Source organism: Phallusia mammillata, chromosome 3, assembly GCF_965637545.1.
Source record: "Phallusia mammillata chromosome 3, kaPhaMamm4.hap1.1, whole genome shotgun sequence".
In the NCBI taxonomy this organism is placed as follows: domain Eukaryota; kingdom Metazoa; phylum Chordata; class Ascidiacea; order Phlebobranchia; family Ascidiidae; genus Phallusia; species Phallusia mammillata.
Window position 1 is genome coordinate 2,495,367 of NC_137254.1, and position 19,696 is coordinate 2,515,062.

A 19,696-nucleotide genomic window follows, 5' to 3' on the forward strand; every position below is an offset into this window, starting at 1 on the left:
ATGAATAAAATGTCTCCCTGGACGATGACAGGCTTCCAAGTCTGTAATAAAAAATTGGCACCCGATTCAACTTTTAAAAGCAGACTAAAAAGATATCAGCAAAACCGTCTGACTACTAAAAAAATTAAATTAAAAATTTCTATTAAGCAAAAATGCGTTCTGATTAATAGATACATACATCATATCCGTTACAACCTGCAATACCGTCAATCATAAATTCGTTCACCGAATTTTAAAGATCCCAAACATAGATGAATATACTAGATCGTGTGTAAAATACTATACCAAAAAATTACCAGGAAAATCAACGTAAATGGTACCACAACTGAAAAAATAGATATCAAACTGGGAGTTACCATATACCAAAACCTAATTAATGCGGCAAATAATTGAAAGAATATAAATGGATTTAAAATTGGAAAAATTAAAACAAAAATCCCATAATACGCGGACAATTCAACGTTTTATAAGTTAAAAAAAACGTTTATCCTCATTTTATTGAAACAAAGATACAATTTTAGCTCTAATTTGTAACTCAAGATCCTTCGATACAAGTAAACTTCCATTTATCGACAAAATTCCAATTATACATACCCTTTATTTTCACACAAAGAATTATTTATCGCTAGAATAGTAAAACCTACTCCTACACACAATAAACATTTTTTACCACGTTCCAATCCTTTTGGCTTCCCAAAAAATTTGAACAGATGAAACGAAATAAATTAATTTCTGTGACGAAAAACGGCGGGTTTAAACTTCCCGATTTAAACATCAAATGAAAGGCCTAACCTTGAAAAACTACCTGATCTAATTACAGTAAACAAAATAACAGATATCTAAAAACGCTGGAACGCGTACAATCTCAGCACTAAATTAAAATCTATCCAACCTATAACACTAAACGCAATGGAAAACAAACTGAAACTGACTCCAAGTTTATAACGCTTACTTAAGTGTAATTGAAATAACCAACGATTTTAATTGAAAAAATGTCGCGTATATGCAAGCGAAACATAGTGTACTAAAAGCTGACAATACTGGACCGGATCTTGTAAAACTTTAACTAACCAAGATTGCGCTTTTTATCTCGGTGTTATTAACGATATTTTATTACAAATGGCATTGTTTGGGTTGGTAACGTGTAACAACATCCCATATGACGCAGTGAAATTAACGCAACGTTGGTTTCGCCAAAAACGCCCAGAATTTTGTTAACGCAAATGGAAACCACGTATTTAACATTTTAGAAAGAAAGCTTTCTAATCAACAACAATTTAGCAATGGGTGCTAGAAAAAAACCGATGTAAATTTTGCAAATTAAAAAAGACATTATAAGTCCCCTCCTCTTAGACCAGGGGTGCCTAACCTGCAGCCGAACGGCCACAGAGACTAGTTTGTGCGGCCGTGAACATGTATATTAAAAAATATGTAACAATGCGAAAAAAAAGAAACAACAAGCATCACAATGTAGATTACGACTTCATAAACATTTAAGACTGATCTTCACGTTGCGCAGTTTGATCTGTGCATCAAGTTAGGGGCATTTTACGCGCCACTAGAAACCTTTTTTTAAAAATCAGTGATTTTAAACAACACCAAACAGGTAATTGGCGACCGTTGGTGAAATAAGGATCTGCAATGTGGGCGTCGTAGCGAAAAGTTTATGCAGGCCTGTCTTGGACTGTTCCATTTTTAACAAAATTCTCCACCATTATAGACCATCAAACGATTCGGGTCCTTGCATCTCCTTGCAAACAAATTTAATACCAATCTCGAAACTAACCCTAACATCATAACCTTTCACCACTGTGTCTTGGAAACTCCATTATTGCAAGTTAAACCTTACACAATCTCGCACCAAAACTATTAAAAATTAGTTTGAGTTCTTAAATAAACTCGTCCACAATCAAAAATCTTTGCAAAGTGTATTACCGCAAAAGTATTTGTTGCTTGAAATCTAGGTATACATACTGCGATAAAAATTTCGGCTATAACTATGTTGGAATGAAATTTGGCATTAATACAAATCTAATAATTAATACAGCCACGTGGAGCAGACCGGTACATGTAATACTTTGTACCGCTATGTGCCATTTGATTTTTGATTTAGTATTGAATTGCCTTTGTGCATGGCCCAAAAGTGCAAAACACAAAACTTGCTGTACATCAACATCAGAACACAAAAACTGCGGCATAATTACAAGTCAGAACATTAAAACCATGATGACACGCAGCTAAGTCAGAACACGAAAACCGTGGCACGCACTCCAAAGTCTGAACACGAAAACCGTGGTACGCACCCCAAATTTAGAACACAAAAACCGTGGCCCTGAAACCCTGAAAATTGGAGCCCGAACCAGAAAGTACAAGCCTGAAACTCGGCACGAACCCGAATCGTTTTAAAAAAAACCTTTTAGGCCCGAAAGTTTGATTGGTAGACCTATATTTAAAGCCTCAGAAAAGACCAAGGCTACAAACACAGTAGTCAATCGGTCTTGAACAGGGATTTTTGACATTAGGCCAGGCTGGTCCAGCAAATGGCTAATTAGCTAGTTAAATTTATTTCACAAAATACTGCCACAAAGTGTAAAGTAAGGCCCGAATCAAGCCCGTTTTTTTTTGAAAAAATCTAAGCCCGAAACCGGCCCGAACCAGGCGCAAAGAGCCCGGCCCGACTTACAACTCTGTTGTGAGCAGCAACAAACAAAGTTTCGCCCCTACCGTTCGGCCCTTCAACGCAAGTCTGTTTCCTAAAGTGGCCCCTTACTAAACTTATTTACCCAACCCTGGACTAAAACGTCTGATTATGGTTGATTTTATCCACTTGATGTTGCGATGAATTAAGTATATGAAGCAAAACATCACAAAACGAAATCTATTTAAAAATTTGATATAAACTAACCAATACACAAGTTAGACTAAAAATCTCCAGAGCTACTTTACACTGCAAACATAACTAAACCCTTCGGCAATCTGAAAATCCGCGTTACTGTAAGGGAAGCCAATTTCGCAAAATATTTATAGGCAGTAAAACGGAAACTACAGGTTAGACGTAGCACTGCCTTCTATCTTGCGATCTTACACATCGAGTGTAATCCGGCTTGTTTTCTGGAATCAAATGATGAACGCCAGTTTTCGCCACAAGCTGCACGTATGTTTTAATAGCAAAACAACTAAGTGGTTCTTAACACTAACATGTATATTGTAAGTTTCGGATATAAACAGCTTGTATATAAACTTACATATAAACTTACACTTGCAAAGTCGTGCATGTTACAATCGCTGTGATTAACTGCACAAAGCTCGTTAGGAAATCCGCTTTAACCTGTCAAAGTCGTGCATGTAACAATCGCTGTTGTTAATGGCACGATTCTTGTTACGAAATCCGCTTTAAGCTGTCAAAGTCGTGCATGTAACAATCGCTGTTGTTAATGGCACGATTCTTGTTACGAAATCCGCTTTAAGCTGTCAAAGTCGTGCATGTAACAATCGCTGTTGTTAATGGCACGATTCTTGTTACGAAATCCGCTTTAAGCTGTCAAAGTCGTGCATGTAACAATCGCTGTTGTTAATGGCACGATTCTTGTTACGAAATCCGCTTTAAGCTGTCAAAGTCGTGCATGTAACAATCGCTGTTGTTAATGGCACGATTCTTGTTACGAAATCCGCTTTAAGCTGTCAAAGCCGTGCATGTAACAATCGCTGTTGTTAATGGCACGATTCTTGTTACGAAATCCGCTTTAAGCTGTCAAAGTCGTGCATGTAACAATCGATATTGTTAATTGCACGAGTCTTGTTAGAAAACCTGCTTCAAGCTTGCAAAGTCGTGCATGTAGAAACAAAGTTGTAAACGGGCCTGAAATTGGAGCCCGAAACTCGGCCCAAACCCGAATCGTTTTTGAAAAACCCGTTTAGGCCCGAAAGTTTGATTGACAAGCCTATACATTGAAGCCTTAGGAAAGACACACATTGGACAATAATAGACATTTGGTCTGCAACAAAGCGTTTTAGGGCTGGTTGACATTTTAGCTACTTAAATTTATTCGAAAAAATACTGACACAGAGTGTAAAGTCCAGCTCGAAGCAAGCCCGTTGTTTTGAAGAAACTTCAGCCCGAACCCGACCTGACTTACAACTCTGTGTAGAAAGCGTCGTGGTCGATTCGTGATGCTCGTTAGAAGCCCCGCTGTATTTGTGTAAATTCGTGCACGTAACAAGCGCAATGACTTGTTTTGATCAAACAAAAAGCATGCAGACGTTTAGATGTTTTTTGGGGGGCATCGTTTTCATTAAGTTTTGAAAAATGCCGAAAAAAACTTTTTTTTGTAAAACACGACGATCGCATAATGGCCAAGCATTACAAGACCGGTCTAACATAAGCATGGAAAATATACAGAATACCACTCTCTGGGTAATTTGTTAAAAGCACAAAGCTCGTCCTTATTAGAAAGCTTTCTTTGGTAAGCATGGGAAAATACACAAACGACCAACTAGGTGTTTTGTTATGAGCGCCAAGCCTTTCAGCAGGCATAAGAACACGTTTAAGCAAGGATTGGAAAATAGAATTTGTCATGAGCGCAAGGTATTACTCCGCTGGTATCGAAGTTTTTAGTCGAGCTGTACATGACTGAATGAAAACGCATACAAAGCTTATGGTTTGATGTTTTTGTTGAAAAGTGTTAAAAGATAAAGTCACGGTTATCATGAGGTGAGTAGCTAGTTGCAAACATTGTGACATCACTATCGTTCATAGCAAAGCGTCACTATATTCCATCATGCATGACGAGCCTTCCCATATGAGCTTAATGACGGGTTATTTCCTGCGCTTGAAAAACGACACCAGTAACACATTGGGATGCAAGCAAGCAAAACTGCCACTCTAAGACGGTGGTCAAAGTCATTGATGGTACACAAGCCACAAAACATTACAACGTGGACATTAAATGAAATTTTACATTTCGTATTTAGTCATACATATCGGGTTTGTTAAATAATGTCACGTGATTAAACATGGCGATCTGATTGGTCGAGGTGTGCAGTGTATTAATCGCTGGCGTGCATAAAAACATTGAAGAGTGAAACAGAATTGGACTTTTACATCCCACTGAAATTTAGGTTTGGCTGATTCTGAATATAACTACTGTACAATCGTGTACATTGAAATTTTAACGTACGTATTTTCTGAATCAAACTCTAACAATGGGATACAGCGATTGTGATTGGTCGAGCTGTGTCACCTGATTACATTACCTTCCGCAGGTAATTTAATATGAGAAACAGGCCCGTTGGTTAAGCATCATCCTTCCGCAGACATAGAACACTATTAGGCAAGCATTAAAAAATACAATTTGTCATGAGCGCAAAGCATTCTTCCGCTGGTATTGAAGTTTACCAACAAGCACGCATGCTGAACTGGTATGTCATACGCCGAAAAGTTAATGGAAACATCAACTGGACTAAAGCGCTTGCAATTACAACGACGCACTGCATAAAATATAAATGTTGTCGTTTATTTGTTGGCTATGGCAGATCAAAACGCAATCAAAAGTTTCAAACGACTGAGCGAATGAGCGAATTTTTCTTGGACGATTGAGTGCTAAAATCCTACGATGCTCTTTGTATTGCATCAAACCAGGACTTGAAGTTTTGTGCAAAGACCAAGCAATCATACCAACTAGAATTTTAATGTACGTTATATTTTTGACGATTCTCTAACACTAAAAAGAGGGAATGTGTCAACCAAGTCACGTGATCAAATACGACAACCTGATTGGCTGAGCTGAGGTACATAACAGTCGTGTGGCGCTGCTTGAAGAAAGGTTTAATGACAAACCACAACTTGATTTTATGAATCCTTGGGAAGTCGGAGATTATTTGCTACGAAATGTAGTGCTGTGTTAAAAAATTGAAAATGAAAGTGACGAAAATGTTGAAGTTTTCTCCACAAAATCTTTCCAAAGCCTAAAACAGTTAATTCATCAGGAAAACAAATAACACTGCGGAATTATGGGTTTGTGCCCATGGTAGTGAATAAAATTGAAGGAACTTGTATTGTTGAATATATTACGCTTAGCTTAACTTGAGTGGTGTTTATTCCTAAAATTGAACGTTTTATTATGTTCTATCTAAACTTCTGTGTAATTATCTAAACTGGTCTAACATTTCTTTAATTCTTCCTCCAACTTGATCATTTTATCATAAAATTTAATGGATTTGGATAAAAACATTCATGGTAGATGATTTCCACACAAGTTTGTTTATTATATACTTTATTTCTTCCATATTTATTATGTTTTGATAGGTCATCGGTTAAGTTTCTCCCTAGACCCCTGGAGTTACCCTGTTGGCCCTGCACAATAAAATGTTTTAATGCATATGGTGAATGGTGAATGACCAGATAGCTGTGAAATGTACACAGGTAGAAGACTGGCTGTTACTCTACATCAAAATGTTCACCACAAGATCACCACAAGCAACTGAGTTTAAAATAATGGCTGCTGTCAATAAATCTTTCGCTCCTTTGTTGGGGAGAAAATTCTGGTCATTGGCAACTCCCCTTTGCCAAGTTTTGAAGAACAAATCACCGGAATGTACAAATATCTCTAACATATTGACATGTGTTGACTACTGTTTGTGCATCTGTATGCGCAATGCAACAAAACAGAATGACATTATAACCAGTCAGTCATCAAGCAGGAAGCCTCAGAGCTGTTTCGTTACCACTTGTTTTGTTGTGTAATAAAACAAAAAAATAATTGCATTTTCCCCATATTGTTTAATGGATTGGACTTCTTAGAAACAAGTCTTGACTTTTGTTGTCTGAATTAAACACAGGTGCATTTAAAATTTGAATCATTTTGTGTTGTTGAAACTTATTTTCCAATGGTAAAATGATTAAAGTATTACAACAGGAGCTTTTACCCTATATTGCTTTTACACAAGCACTGAAAACCATTGAATGCTCTTTTGAACATTTGCAATTTCATTGCAAGAGAAATCACATCTTAGTATTTGGCAACAGATGTTTTTCTGTATTTTTGGTTAGTTTATTGTAGGGTCCTGCAACATACGGCCCAAAGCCAGAGCACGGACCGGCAGCTATTTGTGTAGCCCACGTTGACTATGTCAAGTGGTCATTGTTTTATAATTTTCACTATTAAATCGTAGGAAGTTCTTATTTGGCATTTTTGACATTGCTTTACAAGGTTAACTTTAAGCTCTCCGGTTCAAAATTTTGCCCTCGTGGACCCTTGGAAACAACCCAGGGACCCTTGAGAGGGGTAAACTGCAGGTTGGAAACCACTGCAATAAAATGATTTTTTATCAAAATGTAACAAATTTACCTTCAGCATCATTATACATGTATATTGTGGCTCATTGCGATAAACAGTTGCACGCCCCTAGTTTATTTCTATCCCTAATCATAATGAGGTTAGTGGTTCAAATCCCAAGCAACTTCTCAGTGATTAATGTAAGAGTCTTGATTTTGTTTAGTTAATAGCAATTAAACCCAAACGTTGCGCAGCTGATTTTAATTTGGTGATTGTTTAAGTGTTATTACTTTGCTTGCTATCCTTCACTGATGCTTGTGTCTTATTGTACTTATGAAGAAGATTTACACAGACTCTTTCAACTGTTACTAAACCTGGATATTTATGTGCGTATTGTTGCAAAACTTGTTACGAATTACAAAGCTGTTATTTGCGTGACAAAAGGCAAAATTAGTTTTTATGCTGTTTTAAATGTAACAATCATTCTTACTAGATTTAAGAAATCATGCATAGGGGAGACCGGGGATACTTCGGACGCGGGGATACTTCGGACCGGGTATATGACGTCACAGTAGCGCATTGTGACATCATTTTTAACAAATCTTCATGCTTCCATTACAAAGCAGCATGCTATTTGAGAGCATGCGTACTTCAACCGATTAGTAAAATTAAAAGAAGTTAGTTTAACAGAAATATCTACTTTTTAAATTTTTTGTTGTAAGGATATAATTTGGTTGTTGGTAGCCGAAAGTAATTCTTTTGTGGTGGAAGTCGTAGTTTAGAAGCAACACTTCAATAAGCAAACGTTGATTTTGAGCAGGAGGTAAACAGGCGGCCATGTTTTTGCTTTTTTATGTCGCCACGTGTCTGGGGATACGTCGGACAACATGTCCGACGCATCCCCGGTTGAAGTAAGTGTATTATATTGTATGCTCACAATAGTTTCAGATCATAAAAAATATGGTAAGAATGTTTAAAAGAAAGACGACAGGAAAGTATGCTTCAAGCGACCAAATGAAAAAAGCTGTTTTGGCAGTTATTGAAGATGGATACTCGTACAGACAGAGTGCCATTGAGCACGAAGTTAATCGCTCAACCCTATCAGATTATGTCCGACGACATAAAAAATGTGGTGCATTGGCCTCATATTCTCCTAATTTTAAACAGAAAAAGATTTTTAGCGAAGAGCAGGAAAAGTCGTTGGCGGATTACTTGCTAAACTGTTCAAAAATGTTTTATGGTTTGACTCCAAAAGCGACTCGCCGATTGGCAAAAGAATACGCCATCAGCAATGGCGTAAAAGTCCCAGAGTCCTGGGTGACAAACCAGACAGCAGGAGAAGATTGGCTTTCAGGCTTTTTGAAGAGAAATCACAACTTGAGCATAAGAAAACCTGAAGCCACATCTTTGGCTCGGATGACTAGTTTTAATAGATCAAATGTCGAAAAGTTTCAGACCAATTTGCGCAAACTTTATGGAAGATATCATTTTACGCCGTCGGAAATTTTTAACATTGATGAGGTACTTTTTTTGGTTTTGTTAAAATGTGTTACCTATAGTATGCGATTCTAAGTGAACCCTTGCATTTAGACTGGAGTTACGACTGTCACCAAACTTCCAAAAGTTGTGGTCAACGTGGGGCAAGCCAAGTTGGCCAGGCAACGTCCAGGGAGAGAGGAGAACTGATGACCAAGGTTGGCATTATTGGCGCGAGCGGCGTTGCACTGCCTCCAGTCTGGGTTTTTCCAAGAGTGAGACAAAACCCAGCACGCATGCTCTGTGGACTTGCAAGTGGACCTTTGGCGTTGGCACATAAAACAGGATGGATGACATCCGAAAATTTTATTCATGTTTTGACGTTTTTCGTCCAGTTCACAAGATGCTCGCAGGAAAAGAAGGTATTGCTCATAATGGATAATCACGGATCACACTTAAGTGGCGAAGGCGTTAAATACGCCAAAGATAATGGGATTGTACTCCTGACGCTGCCTCCACACACCTCTAACAAGCTGCAACCACTTGATAAAACGATTTTTGGTCCGTTTAAAATCTTTGTCAGCCAAGGTATTGATGATTGGATGATTGCCCACCCAGGTCAAGTCATTTCTATATATGATCTTCCGAAAATCTGCATACAATCGTGGGATAGAGCCGCGACCCCAGTAAATATTAAGTCTGGATTTCTGTCCACCGGCATTTGTCCTTTCGACCAGAATATTTTTTCGGACGACGATTTCTTGAGCTCGTTTGTTTCCGATCGTCCTGATCCGGAAAGTTGTGCTGAAGCGGCAGAGAGTGGTCTGTTATCACGGGAAACTTCCCTTCCACATACAGAATCGTCCACTTTACGTTCTAAACCAGACGAAGAGAGTAGCGATGGAAACACTGTGCCCGGGCCTTCCTACATCCCGTGTTCAGTCCATGTCTCGCCAGAATGTGTCAGACCATATCCCAAAGCTCAACCACGAAAGAAAAGATCAGAAAAAGGAAGAAAAAGAGGCCGATCATTTATCGCTACCGACACGCCTGAAAAAAAGCTATTAGAAGAAAAGGAAAAACAAAGGCAAATAAAAAAAGTCACGGTTCAAAACAAGAAAACATCGCGGCGTGCAAAACGAAAAATTTTGGAGGACATTTCTTCCAGTGATGAATCTTTCACCCCTGAAAAATCTTTATCAACGGATGAAGTGTGTAGTGAAGAAGATATTTCCACACCCACGCTAAAAGAGAAAGCTGATTTGGGAGACTTCGTACTTGTAAAATATGATGCACATGGCAAGAAATCAGTATTTTATGTAGGCAAAGTGGTCGACTTTGAAGACTCCGATGGAGAGGAAAATGAAAAAGATCTCGACATAAAATTTTACAGAAAAAACCCCAAAGCAGTGAATTCATTCGTTGAGCCTTTAGTGGAAGACATCCACGCCGTGGAAAGTAACCGGGTTGCCATGGTTCTGCCAAATCCCATATCAGTCGGGGGATCCAAAAGGCAAATGGGTGCCCTAAGATTTCCCATCAACCTTTTCTGTTTTAATATGCGCTAAAGTACCAGCTTAGCCTAGTCGACGTGTATATTAGATGATTCGTTATTATTTCGTTTGTCGTTTTTACCAAATGTGCCGAATAAAACAAAAAAACATAATCTGTCCGAGGTTACCCCGGCCATGTCTGATGTTACCCCGGTACCGGGGCAACATCGGACACTTGAGAGCCTTAGGAATTTGACCTTTTACATGCATTTCTAGTTTGCTTTGGCAATCGACACTCCCACCCTTTTTCGGCAAAGGATTACCCTTTACAACAAACTAACATTTAAATTCATGTGACGCATATAAAAAAAAATATTAGCAATTTTCAAAAAAAACGTCCGAACCATCCCCGGTCTCCCCTACCTCTGAAATACCCTTTCACTATGTTTGTAACTTTCCTAACTTAGCCCTTGCCAAAATAACAACACATTTAAACATACTTCGACATTATAAGTCAAATTTTCACATGATTAATTTACATGACCACATGTACATGACGAAAACCAGATCGAGTATGACAACATTTAACGATGCGAAAACTGCATCATATATTTGTGGGATATTTACTATTGTTTAAGTGTATGGTTATTTCATTCTCTGATCTCAATCACTTTGCCGCCTTCTTTATCTGCACGAGCATTGTATCTCACAGCTAAATCAGATGAGCGATTTGTAGATGTTCGAAGAGAGAAAAAAAAATCCATCAGCCATTTCTTTGCCCTGACAAGTTGATCTTCCAATGTTTTAGAGTAAAGCAAGGGATTAAGAGCGCTGTTGATTGGAAGCAACAGACAAGCACTCAACACATAAGCATCTGGAGGCATCTTGATTCCTCCAATACTCAAATATCCCATGACACAAATTGGAATCCAGCAACAGAAGTCGGTCAAAATCAACCTCAAAATTCTCTTCTTCATCGTGGAGCTGACATCGTTACTTCTGGACCCTTTCATTCGGTTGCTTTGCTTGTAGATGAGAACATATGCAACCACCATGTAGATGAACATAAGGAAGTTGATTGTGATGAGGAAAGTTGAATATTCCCAAGCAAATTCACTGGTTGTGGCAAACAAACGTGGCGTACAGACACTTGTTTTTCCATAATATCCAAACTCCCCTTTAATTGGGTTGCGAGGAAATGTTTTCTGGATTGTTTGTTTCACTTGGTCCCAACTCTCCGGTTCTAAACCGGTAATTGTTTCTGCAAGAAGTGACATATTTTCTCTAGAAACAAAGTCGTTTTCAAACATGTTGTTTGGAAACCAAACATCAGTTGTAAAATATTCCGAAGTGACATTGAGCAAAGGAACAATCGCCAAGAGAACAGCTAAAATCCAAGAAAACTATTCAGCAAGCAAAACTTTCAGAGGACCCAAACTTCGAATTGTAAATGGTTTTAATGCTGATACAAGGCGAAACGTGGTCATCGATGTTAATGTAAGCGCCGATGCTTCGGAAGAAATAATTGCAAGTGCTCCAAGTCCCGAACACAAACTACTTGACCGCCCCACTTTATTAATCAAACAATAAGAGCCAGAAAATCGAGTTCCTTGCACTATAATTGCAAGCAGATATATTCCCATAAGGAAATCTGAGATACAGAGGTTCAGGATGAAAATATTAGTGTTTATAAAAATGTTTTGGTTTTTGTCTGCATTCCACAAGCTGTGAGCAGTTGCAATGAACACAAACGAATTTCCTCCCAAGGCCAATACAGCTGTTATCCAGAAATTTGCTCGGTATATTGGATTGGCAATCATTCCGTTGACATCTGCAAACGCGTCCCCAGCCAAATTCACACATTCATCGCTTCCATCTGAACAATCGCGAATTCCATTCTGCACCAGTTTCCATTCAACTGACAAAGGTTGTTCATTTGTGCAATAAAATCTCTTTTTTTCACAACGACATCTGCTTTCATCAGAATCATTGTCACAATCAATAATTCCATCACAAACAGTTTTTCTGTCAATGGAAATTACATCTTTGCTTTTGCAATAAAAACGGGTTTTGTTACAAATTTCAAGAAATTCATCCGAGCCGTCATCACAATCGACTTTTCCGTCGCACACCTGACTGTTTTTTATGTTGATCTCTCCTTTTAAAAAACAATAAAACATATTTGGGCAATTCATTTCACCATGTAACCATAGGTCGTAGTCAACTTTTCCACCACATATAAAGTTCAAAAAATCAATGGCTTCAAATCCAATACCTACCCAATACTGAAACGAATATCTCAACCATTCATTGTCATTTCTCGCACACTTAAATATTGCGTCAAGCCCAAGGTCTTTATAGTTTTCTGGTAAACACTGAGTTTGTTCCAAACTATTTGCAGACGAACAGTATTTTGTGTTTGTTTAATCATCACTTTGTACGCTTGAGTTGCACAACTTTCCTTTTTGAAACGAACATACTGATTTATTTTGGCAATGCATCTGGTTTGACGGACAAGTACCTCTTATATCATTACACAAACTTTCATTAAAACACAAGCACTCATCTGACATATCATAGCAATCCACTATACCGTCACAAACTTGCTTGGGTGATATGGTCAACTTCTTATCTAAGCACTGAAAACATTTGAACTCTCCGTTGACGAAACATACATCAGATTTATCAGAACATTGAGCCACTGAATCGTATGCATTGGTTTGTGGCAAAACACAAACACCGTGTCTCGATGAACCAGAGCATTTAAAACCAAAACCTAACCTAATTTCATCACTTTTGTCACTGCAACTATTAGTTCCGTCACAAAAATTACTCCCAGCTATGATTTATTTGTTTTCACAAATAAAATAATTCTGACAAAAATTTTCTGTTTTTTTACAGTTTGAAGACACTCAAATCATATTATTGCTTTCACATTTGTTGATGTCATCAGCACATGATGGTTGGATTATTGTGTTGCACTCTGCTGGAACTGAGGAATGTACAAGATACCTAGCAAGTTGTTCACTCTTGCAAATTGTGCAAGATTGGCATGTGAAGTAGGAAACTGAACAAAGTTCGTCACTACCATCATAGCAATCCTTAAATCCATCACCAATCCGGTCAAAAGGTATGCATCTGCCAGTAGATGGACAATGTTTGTCACCAGGAACACACGGACATCTGGCATAAACTCCAGAGCAGTAACATTTCTCATCACTGCCATCAAAACAGTCACGATTTTTATCACATAATAAAGATCGGTCAATACAACTTCCCTCCATACCTATGCATTGTTTTGTGCCAACACATGCACATTGAAACTTGTTAGCTGGACAAGTACAATTAACTTCATCACTCCAATCTCCACAGCTATTATATCCATCGCATTGCTCGTATTTGTTGATGCAACCATATTTAGTTGCGCAGTTCTTTGTTTTGTAACAATCACATTCAAACTTATGACCTGGGCAAGTGCAATTAACTTCATCACTTCAATCTCCACAGTCATCATATCCAATGCATTGAGTGCTTTTGTAAATGCAACCCGACCCAGTTGTGCAGTTCTTGGTTTTGTAACAAGGGCATTCAAACTCTCTATCATCTGGACAAGTGCAATTAACTTCATCACTCCAATCTCCACAGTCATTATCTCCATTACATTGCCTGTTTTTGTTGATGCAACCGTATCTATTTGTACAGTTATTTGCTTTGTAGCAATCGCATTCAAACTCTTGAGCCGTACAAGTGCAATTAACTTCATCACTGCCATCTAAACAAGCCATCCCTCGATCACATCCCCACTCCTGTCTCATACACCCAACAGAACCTTTACAAGTTGTGTTGAAGCAGTCACACTGAAGGTAGACTTCTGGACAAACCTCACCAAACTCGTCACTCCAATCACCACAGTTGTTGTGCCAGTCATTTACCCTCCACATCTCAATACATCCTGGTTGGTCCCCACACCGGCCAAACTTGTGACAAGCACATTCGAACATCGAAGAAGGACAAGTGCAGCTGGGACCACGGTACGGTTTCTCGCACACCGGGACATTTCCAGGTTCTGTGGGGCAAAATGAACGAAACGCGTTTTGTAGAGATAAAAGTTATTTGTCAAAAGTTATAAAAATAGGCGACATATGTTACGTTGTTATTTTTGTCACCTACATATGTCGTCATAACTTATTTCTATGTCGTGTTCGCTGTAACGAGTTGTCGAGGGAGAATGAGAAGCCCGCAGTTGGAATTGGTGTTGAGCGGTGGTTGTGTCGCGCCTGTATATCTGCGCTACATGCCTTTTTATCGTTTTACTCTTTTGATATTTAAATACAAGTTACTTTGGGTACTGACAGGATTATTGTAGCAGAGCCGAAAAAAGGGCAAAACAAAAAATTTTGCGAGCACGCCAGGACTGCTGTTGTCAGAAGAATGGATTTCTTTGTACATCCTCCGAAGTTTGAGGCAGGAAGCGACATTCGGACTTTTATTAACATCTTTGAATCATTTTGTAAAAGCGTTGAGGCAATCTTTTATATTTTGAAATCTGAAAACGAAAACTTATATGATGTCGCTTAAGATGAGTTGAAGAAAAGAGGCACCGCTCTAGCCTGATGTAATTTCACACAAAGTAACGCAAGACTAACACTGACAAGACGCACTCAATCTGTGGATGAAACCAACCGAGATTTCGTGTCGGCTCTTGTGGCGCTTGGAAACCAAGCATTTCCAGAGAACAACAAACTAAGGAATGCAATGCTGTACACGTCTTTGCTTACCGGCCTCAGGGACAAACGGCTCGCGGATACTTTACTGCGCGAGAATTGCTCGAAGGAAGAACTTCAGAGAAGCGCCGCGTCGAGCAATCAGCGCGGACGACTTTACTGGTAAAAGCGATAAGTTGCGGGACATCGATGTTGCCCTGTTGCAGCCCAAAGTTGACCCAGTCACCGATCAGTTAAAACGCTTGGCTGAGGAAATCAAACAACTGCGACTCGAACTAAACGAGGTGTGAAATGAGAACAAGAGATATTGCTCTCGTCGGTGCTCTAATTGTAATGGAGAGGGTCATTTTGAGAGAAATTGCAGGCAAAGAAGACCACGTATACAGAACTGGAAATTGCAAACAAGCGCCTAACAACCGACGTCTTTCCCCTATCAGGAGCCCGAGAGTTGTTGGTATTAGAACAACTGCTTCTGTTTATGTGTCGTCGGATATCGCCGAGGAGTGTATTTTGGGCATAGATTTTCTACAGAACCATAGTAGTGTAGTAAACTACAAGTTGATGCGGTGTCCGGAAAAGAACCAATTGTTATTCGCCCAAAAACTGAAGTATCAGTTCCGTGCTCCTTTCATTCTGACGTTACGCTTCCCGATTCGACAGCGGTGATCAAGAGAACCATGGAAGCGTGTTTGAAGTATGATGTTGCAGTTGCGAGTATGTGACAAACACAAGGGCTGAAAGCAATCAGCGTTTGGGGAATAAAGGACACCGAGATCTACTAAATGAACTTCGTGTTTCTCGGATGCCATCGCCAAAACAAGAAGAGGACGCGCTCGAACAAATAATGCAAAACGTCGTGCCGCATTTGCAGTTGGGTCGGATTCTCTAGGAACATTTCATGCGTTTGGACAACGTCCTATGCCGCTTGGAAACAGTCGGTCTTTAACTTAAACCATCCAAGTGTCACATAATGCGGAAAAAAGTTCAGTTTCTTGGTCATGTTGTGTCAGGTGCGGGACTAGCGTGTGATCTGGCAAAGATTAAAACGGTTCAGGAGTGGCCAAGATCTTCTTGTGTCCGGAAAGTGCGGCAGTTTCTTGGATTGGCCTCGTACTATCGAAGGCAAGCATGGCAACGCTGACGCAATGAGCAGAATTCCATCAACAATGCAAGATGAAGAGTCCGTACCAGGCTGGAAGTCGGATGCAGAGGACTACTGCCTTCGCTGTACACTTTGCAACGTTCGAAAACTATCAAACCCGAAAGCAACAGCTCCGGTGGATCCGTCAACTGAAGATGGATCAATGCAACGGATAGAAGTTGACATTCTTGGTGGATTGCCAACTTCAGTTGTTGGATATAGGACTGACTCCACACTTGCTGTTGTATGGTCGAGAACTTAGATTACCAGCCGATTTAGTTATTAATAGGCCAGCAAGCTCTCCAACCACAGCCAACGTAGCGGAGGTTCAGGATAGATTGCGGGAGGTAGCAGGAGAACGTCTCCACAACGTTCGTGAACGAATGAAAAAGCGTTACGATCGCAACTCGACAACTGCCACCTACTGCGTGGATGATTATGTTATGCTTAGAGACACTGTATTGGGACCAGATGAAGAAAATAAGTTTCATATGCCATATAAGGGACCTTTTCAGGTCCTGAAGGTATTGCCCCCGCAAATTGCCTACTTTCTTGCCGGGCGCATATTTTGTTTTACCTCACTGCAGGCGGAATAGACCACAACCGACCATTAACGAACGACCACGTCGTCAGACACGACCGCCACAATTTTACCCAGCCCCCGAATAGATACGCAGTCAAAAAACGAATTATTCATGTCGTGTATTGATTGAGCGCCATACCTTCTTGCTGCTATACTTGACACATACGTAATGATACATGCTGAATGTTTTGTTGTGTGTTTCACAAAACCGTCGTGTTATCACGTAGTATTAACGGGAACGTTATATTTTCACTTGTTCTGTCCTATGTTATATTTGTTACAGATTACATTTTGATGTGTTTCCATTAATATGCTTGACTTTACATTCACCTCAGCTAAGTCACCTCGTTTATGTCAACTAACATTTCAAGTTCGAAAAAGTTGTTTGTTTAGTTGCACATCCGATTTGTTTCCCTCACGCTTGTTTTATTTCAATTTGTTATGTAATACGCAATTCGTAAATTCTTTACACTCTTTCCTTGTTTGTTTACTACGTACTTAAGTAGCTTTCACTCTTTTTCACTTTATGTCTACGCCTGTATCAAACGTTTATGTCAGTTCATTCCGACACAAAACTTATCGTTATCATTGTCATGGTTTTAACTACATACCATTATACTGTTAGTTGTTTCGCGTTGTACCAGGGGCACAACAACATGTAGCGGGGGAAGTGTGTTATGTTTTTATTTTTGTCACGTATATATATGACGTCATACCTTATTTCTATGTCGTGTTCGCTGTAACGAATTGTCGAGGGGACGTGGGCCCACGCGGCTGAGAAGCCCGCAGTTGGAGTTGGTGTTGAGCGGTGGTTGTGTCGCGACTGTATATCTGCGCTACATGCTTTTTTATCGTTTTATTCTTTTAATATTTTAACACAAGTTACTTTGGGTGCTGACAACCCGTTATTGCAGCAGATCCGAAAAAGGCGTAACACATACACTTAAACACGCACTACAGCGCCCAAACTACATGCGTGCGTTTTAATTGAATAGTATTATTTGTTGCACTAATATCAGTTTCAAAGCAATTAAAAGTTTAATTTACTGCAACGATTTGCGTTGAATATTTAAATTAAAAGCAGAAAAAAACTTACTTGTATAAGGTCGAGGAGCGAGACTGAAATCCTCACCTGGACATTCACCTTCAGCGCATCCGACGAAAAACAATAGAAAAAGTAACCACAGCATGTCTATAACTTTTATGTGATAACTGTGCACAGTAAAACGTAGTTAGTTAACCGGTGACTTCACTATCGTCTACCCCCACCACATCAAAAATTGATTGAAACAATAAAAGCGTATGATCAGCAACATTATGCTATTGTCGGCTCAGAGTCACATCAAACTATTGCCGTTTATGCTATACATGACTTGGTAAACCCCGCATCAGAAGCTCAGCAAGATTAAACTTTAACACAGCAGCACATTACTGCGTATCTTTTGTTTTAATGCAATCAATAAAGAACATCCGAAAAAACACTTTGACGGTTATAGCACAGCAATGGAACATTCAACAGAATGAGAGAACGTCTTCAAACCCTTTGTTTTTAAATTTAAATCACATGTCATGTGATGTCTCGTTGGAATTACACATAAAGGTCTGTAACTTTTGCGTAACTTTCGTTAGAAATTCCGTGACATCCGTCACATCTTTTCCGGAAATATCTACAACGTTAAAACCAACGACCCGCAGCAACCCCATGTAATAAAGCGCTATGTGACGAGAGTTCACAAGCAAGTAAGTTTGGCGCACTGTAAGTAAAACACGATTGATATTTAAGGGCATTGAGGTCCAGGGGTTATTTTGCTTTTGGTTTAAAACTAAATTTGTTGGATGGAATTGTGGGTTGTTCCTATCCGTGGAAAATGTCTTGGCAATACCATAAAAGTGTTATATCGGTAAAAACTGTCAAACTGAAAGTCTATATAAAACACCTATTTCAGGTTGTCCAACCCATTGTTACGCGATTAAGTCGCAATAGTCTCTCCATTTGATGTCCAAAATAATACAGCGGGTATCAAAAAACATATAAATGGATTTTAACGCGAATGTGATTGGCCAATTGGAATAAAAATTTTCGGTTCTAACGCTGTATTTATTTTGGACAGAAAATAGCTCCATATGCTTTGTTGCGTAACAATGGGTTGGACAACTTGAGTTTTATGTAGACTTTGCTCGTACCATACCTACTTATTGGTAATTTGGGCCCTTTGAGCAATCAACTAAGTTTACACCAGTAATATGCAAGCAAGTATAACTGCAAGCTTACGGATTAAGACATGTAGTTTTTTGCTTAACATTTTACATTTAGAAAGCATTAACAGGTAAGCCGGCTGAAAATTCTAAATTACAATAGCACATAATCGACAAAAAAACACAAAAAAGACTCACATGAAAGGGTAACAATTTAAGCACAGCAACGATATTCAACGAAACATATTATGTATTGACTCTTTGGCGTCAAAATAAGGTAGTTGCTTACCTTACACGTATGTTCATGGAAAATTGTGACATTAGTCACAGCTTTTCACCGAATCCGAAAGAGCTGCACTAGGTTAAAACGGCATGAACTGCAAAATTTAGAAGGATACATCGGTGCAAAAGAGTGAAACGTGCTACAGCTACGCCGTGTTATAAAGCGTTATGTGACGAGGGCTCACAAGAAAGTAAGTTTTACGCACAGTCGATTGACTATTAACTACAATAAGATCCAGCGGTTCCTGCATTCCTAGTTTTGTTGTCCTTATTTTATTAACCAAACTAAAATAAAGTAAACTATTTAGTTTGTCTTTGTTTCAGGAATTGTGTGAGCCAACAACTTTAAACCGGCTGGAAATGAGAAGAATTTATTGCCATCCGTCCTTTTCAAAGAAAATAGTGTATTGCACCATAAAAGTTACATATATCCTTTTCACCGTCAATTTGCTACGAGGTGTACAGCAAAAGCAATGTAAAAAAAGGCATTTGTGACATCACTATCGCGAACGCGCCTTTATATTCGA

At 39.1% G+C, this 19,696-nt stretch overlaps 1 protein-coding gene and 2 pseudogenes across 1 annotated transcript; 2 read left to right on the forward strand and 1 right to left on the reverse strand.

The window, feature by feature from the left end:
• The window catches only part of LOC145218176 (uncharacterized), a 280,341-nt pseudogene that overhangs the window by 229,766 nt on the left and 30,879 nt on the right, over window positions 1-19,696 (reverse strand).
• Window positions 8,244-10,318, forward strand: LOC145217998 (uncharacterized). The gene is made up of 3 exons (XM_080085399.1): window positions 8,244-8,832; window positions 8,865-9,837; window positions 9,919-10,318. The coding sequence occupies exons 1-3, from the start codon at window positions 8,244-8,246 to the stop codon at window positions 10,316-10,318; spliced, it is 1,962 nt and encodes a 653-aa protein (XP_079941525.1).
• LOC145217999 (uncharacterized) lies at window positions 14,675-16,370 on the forward strand (annotated as a pseudogene).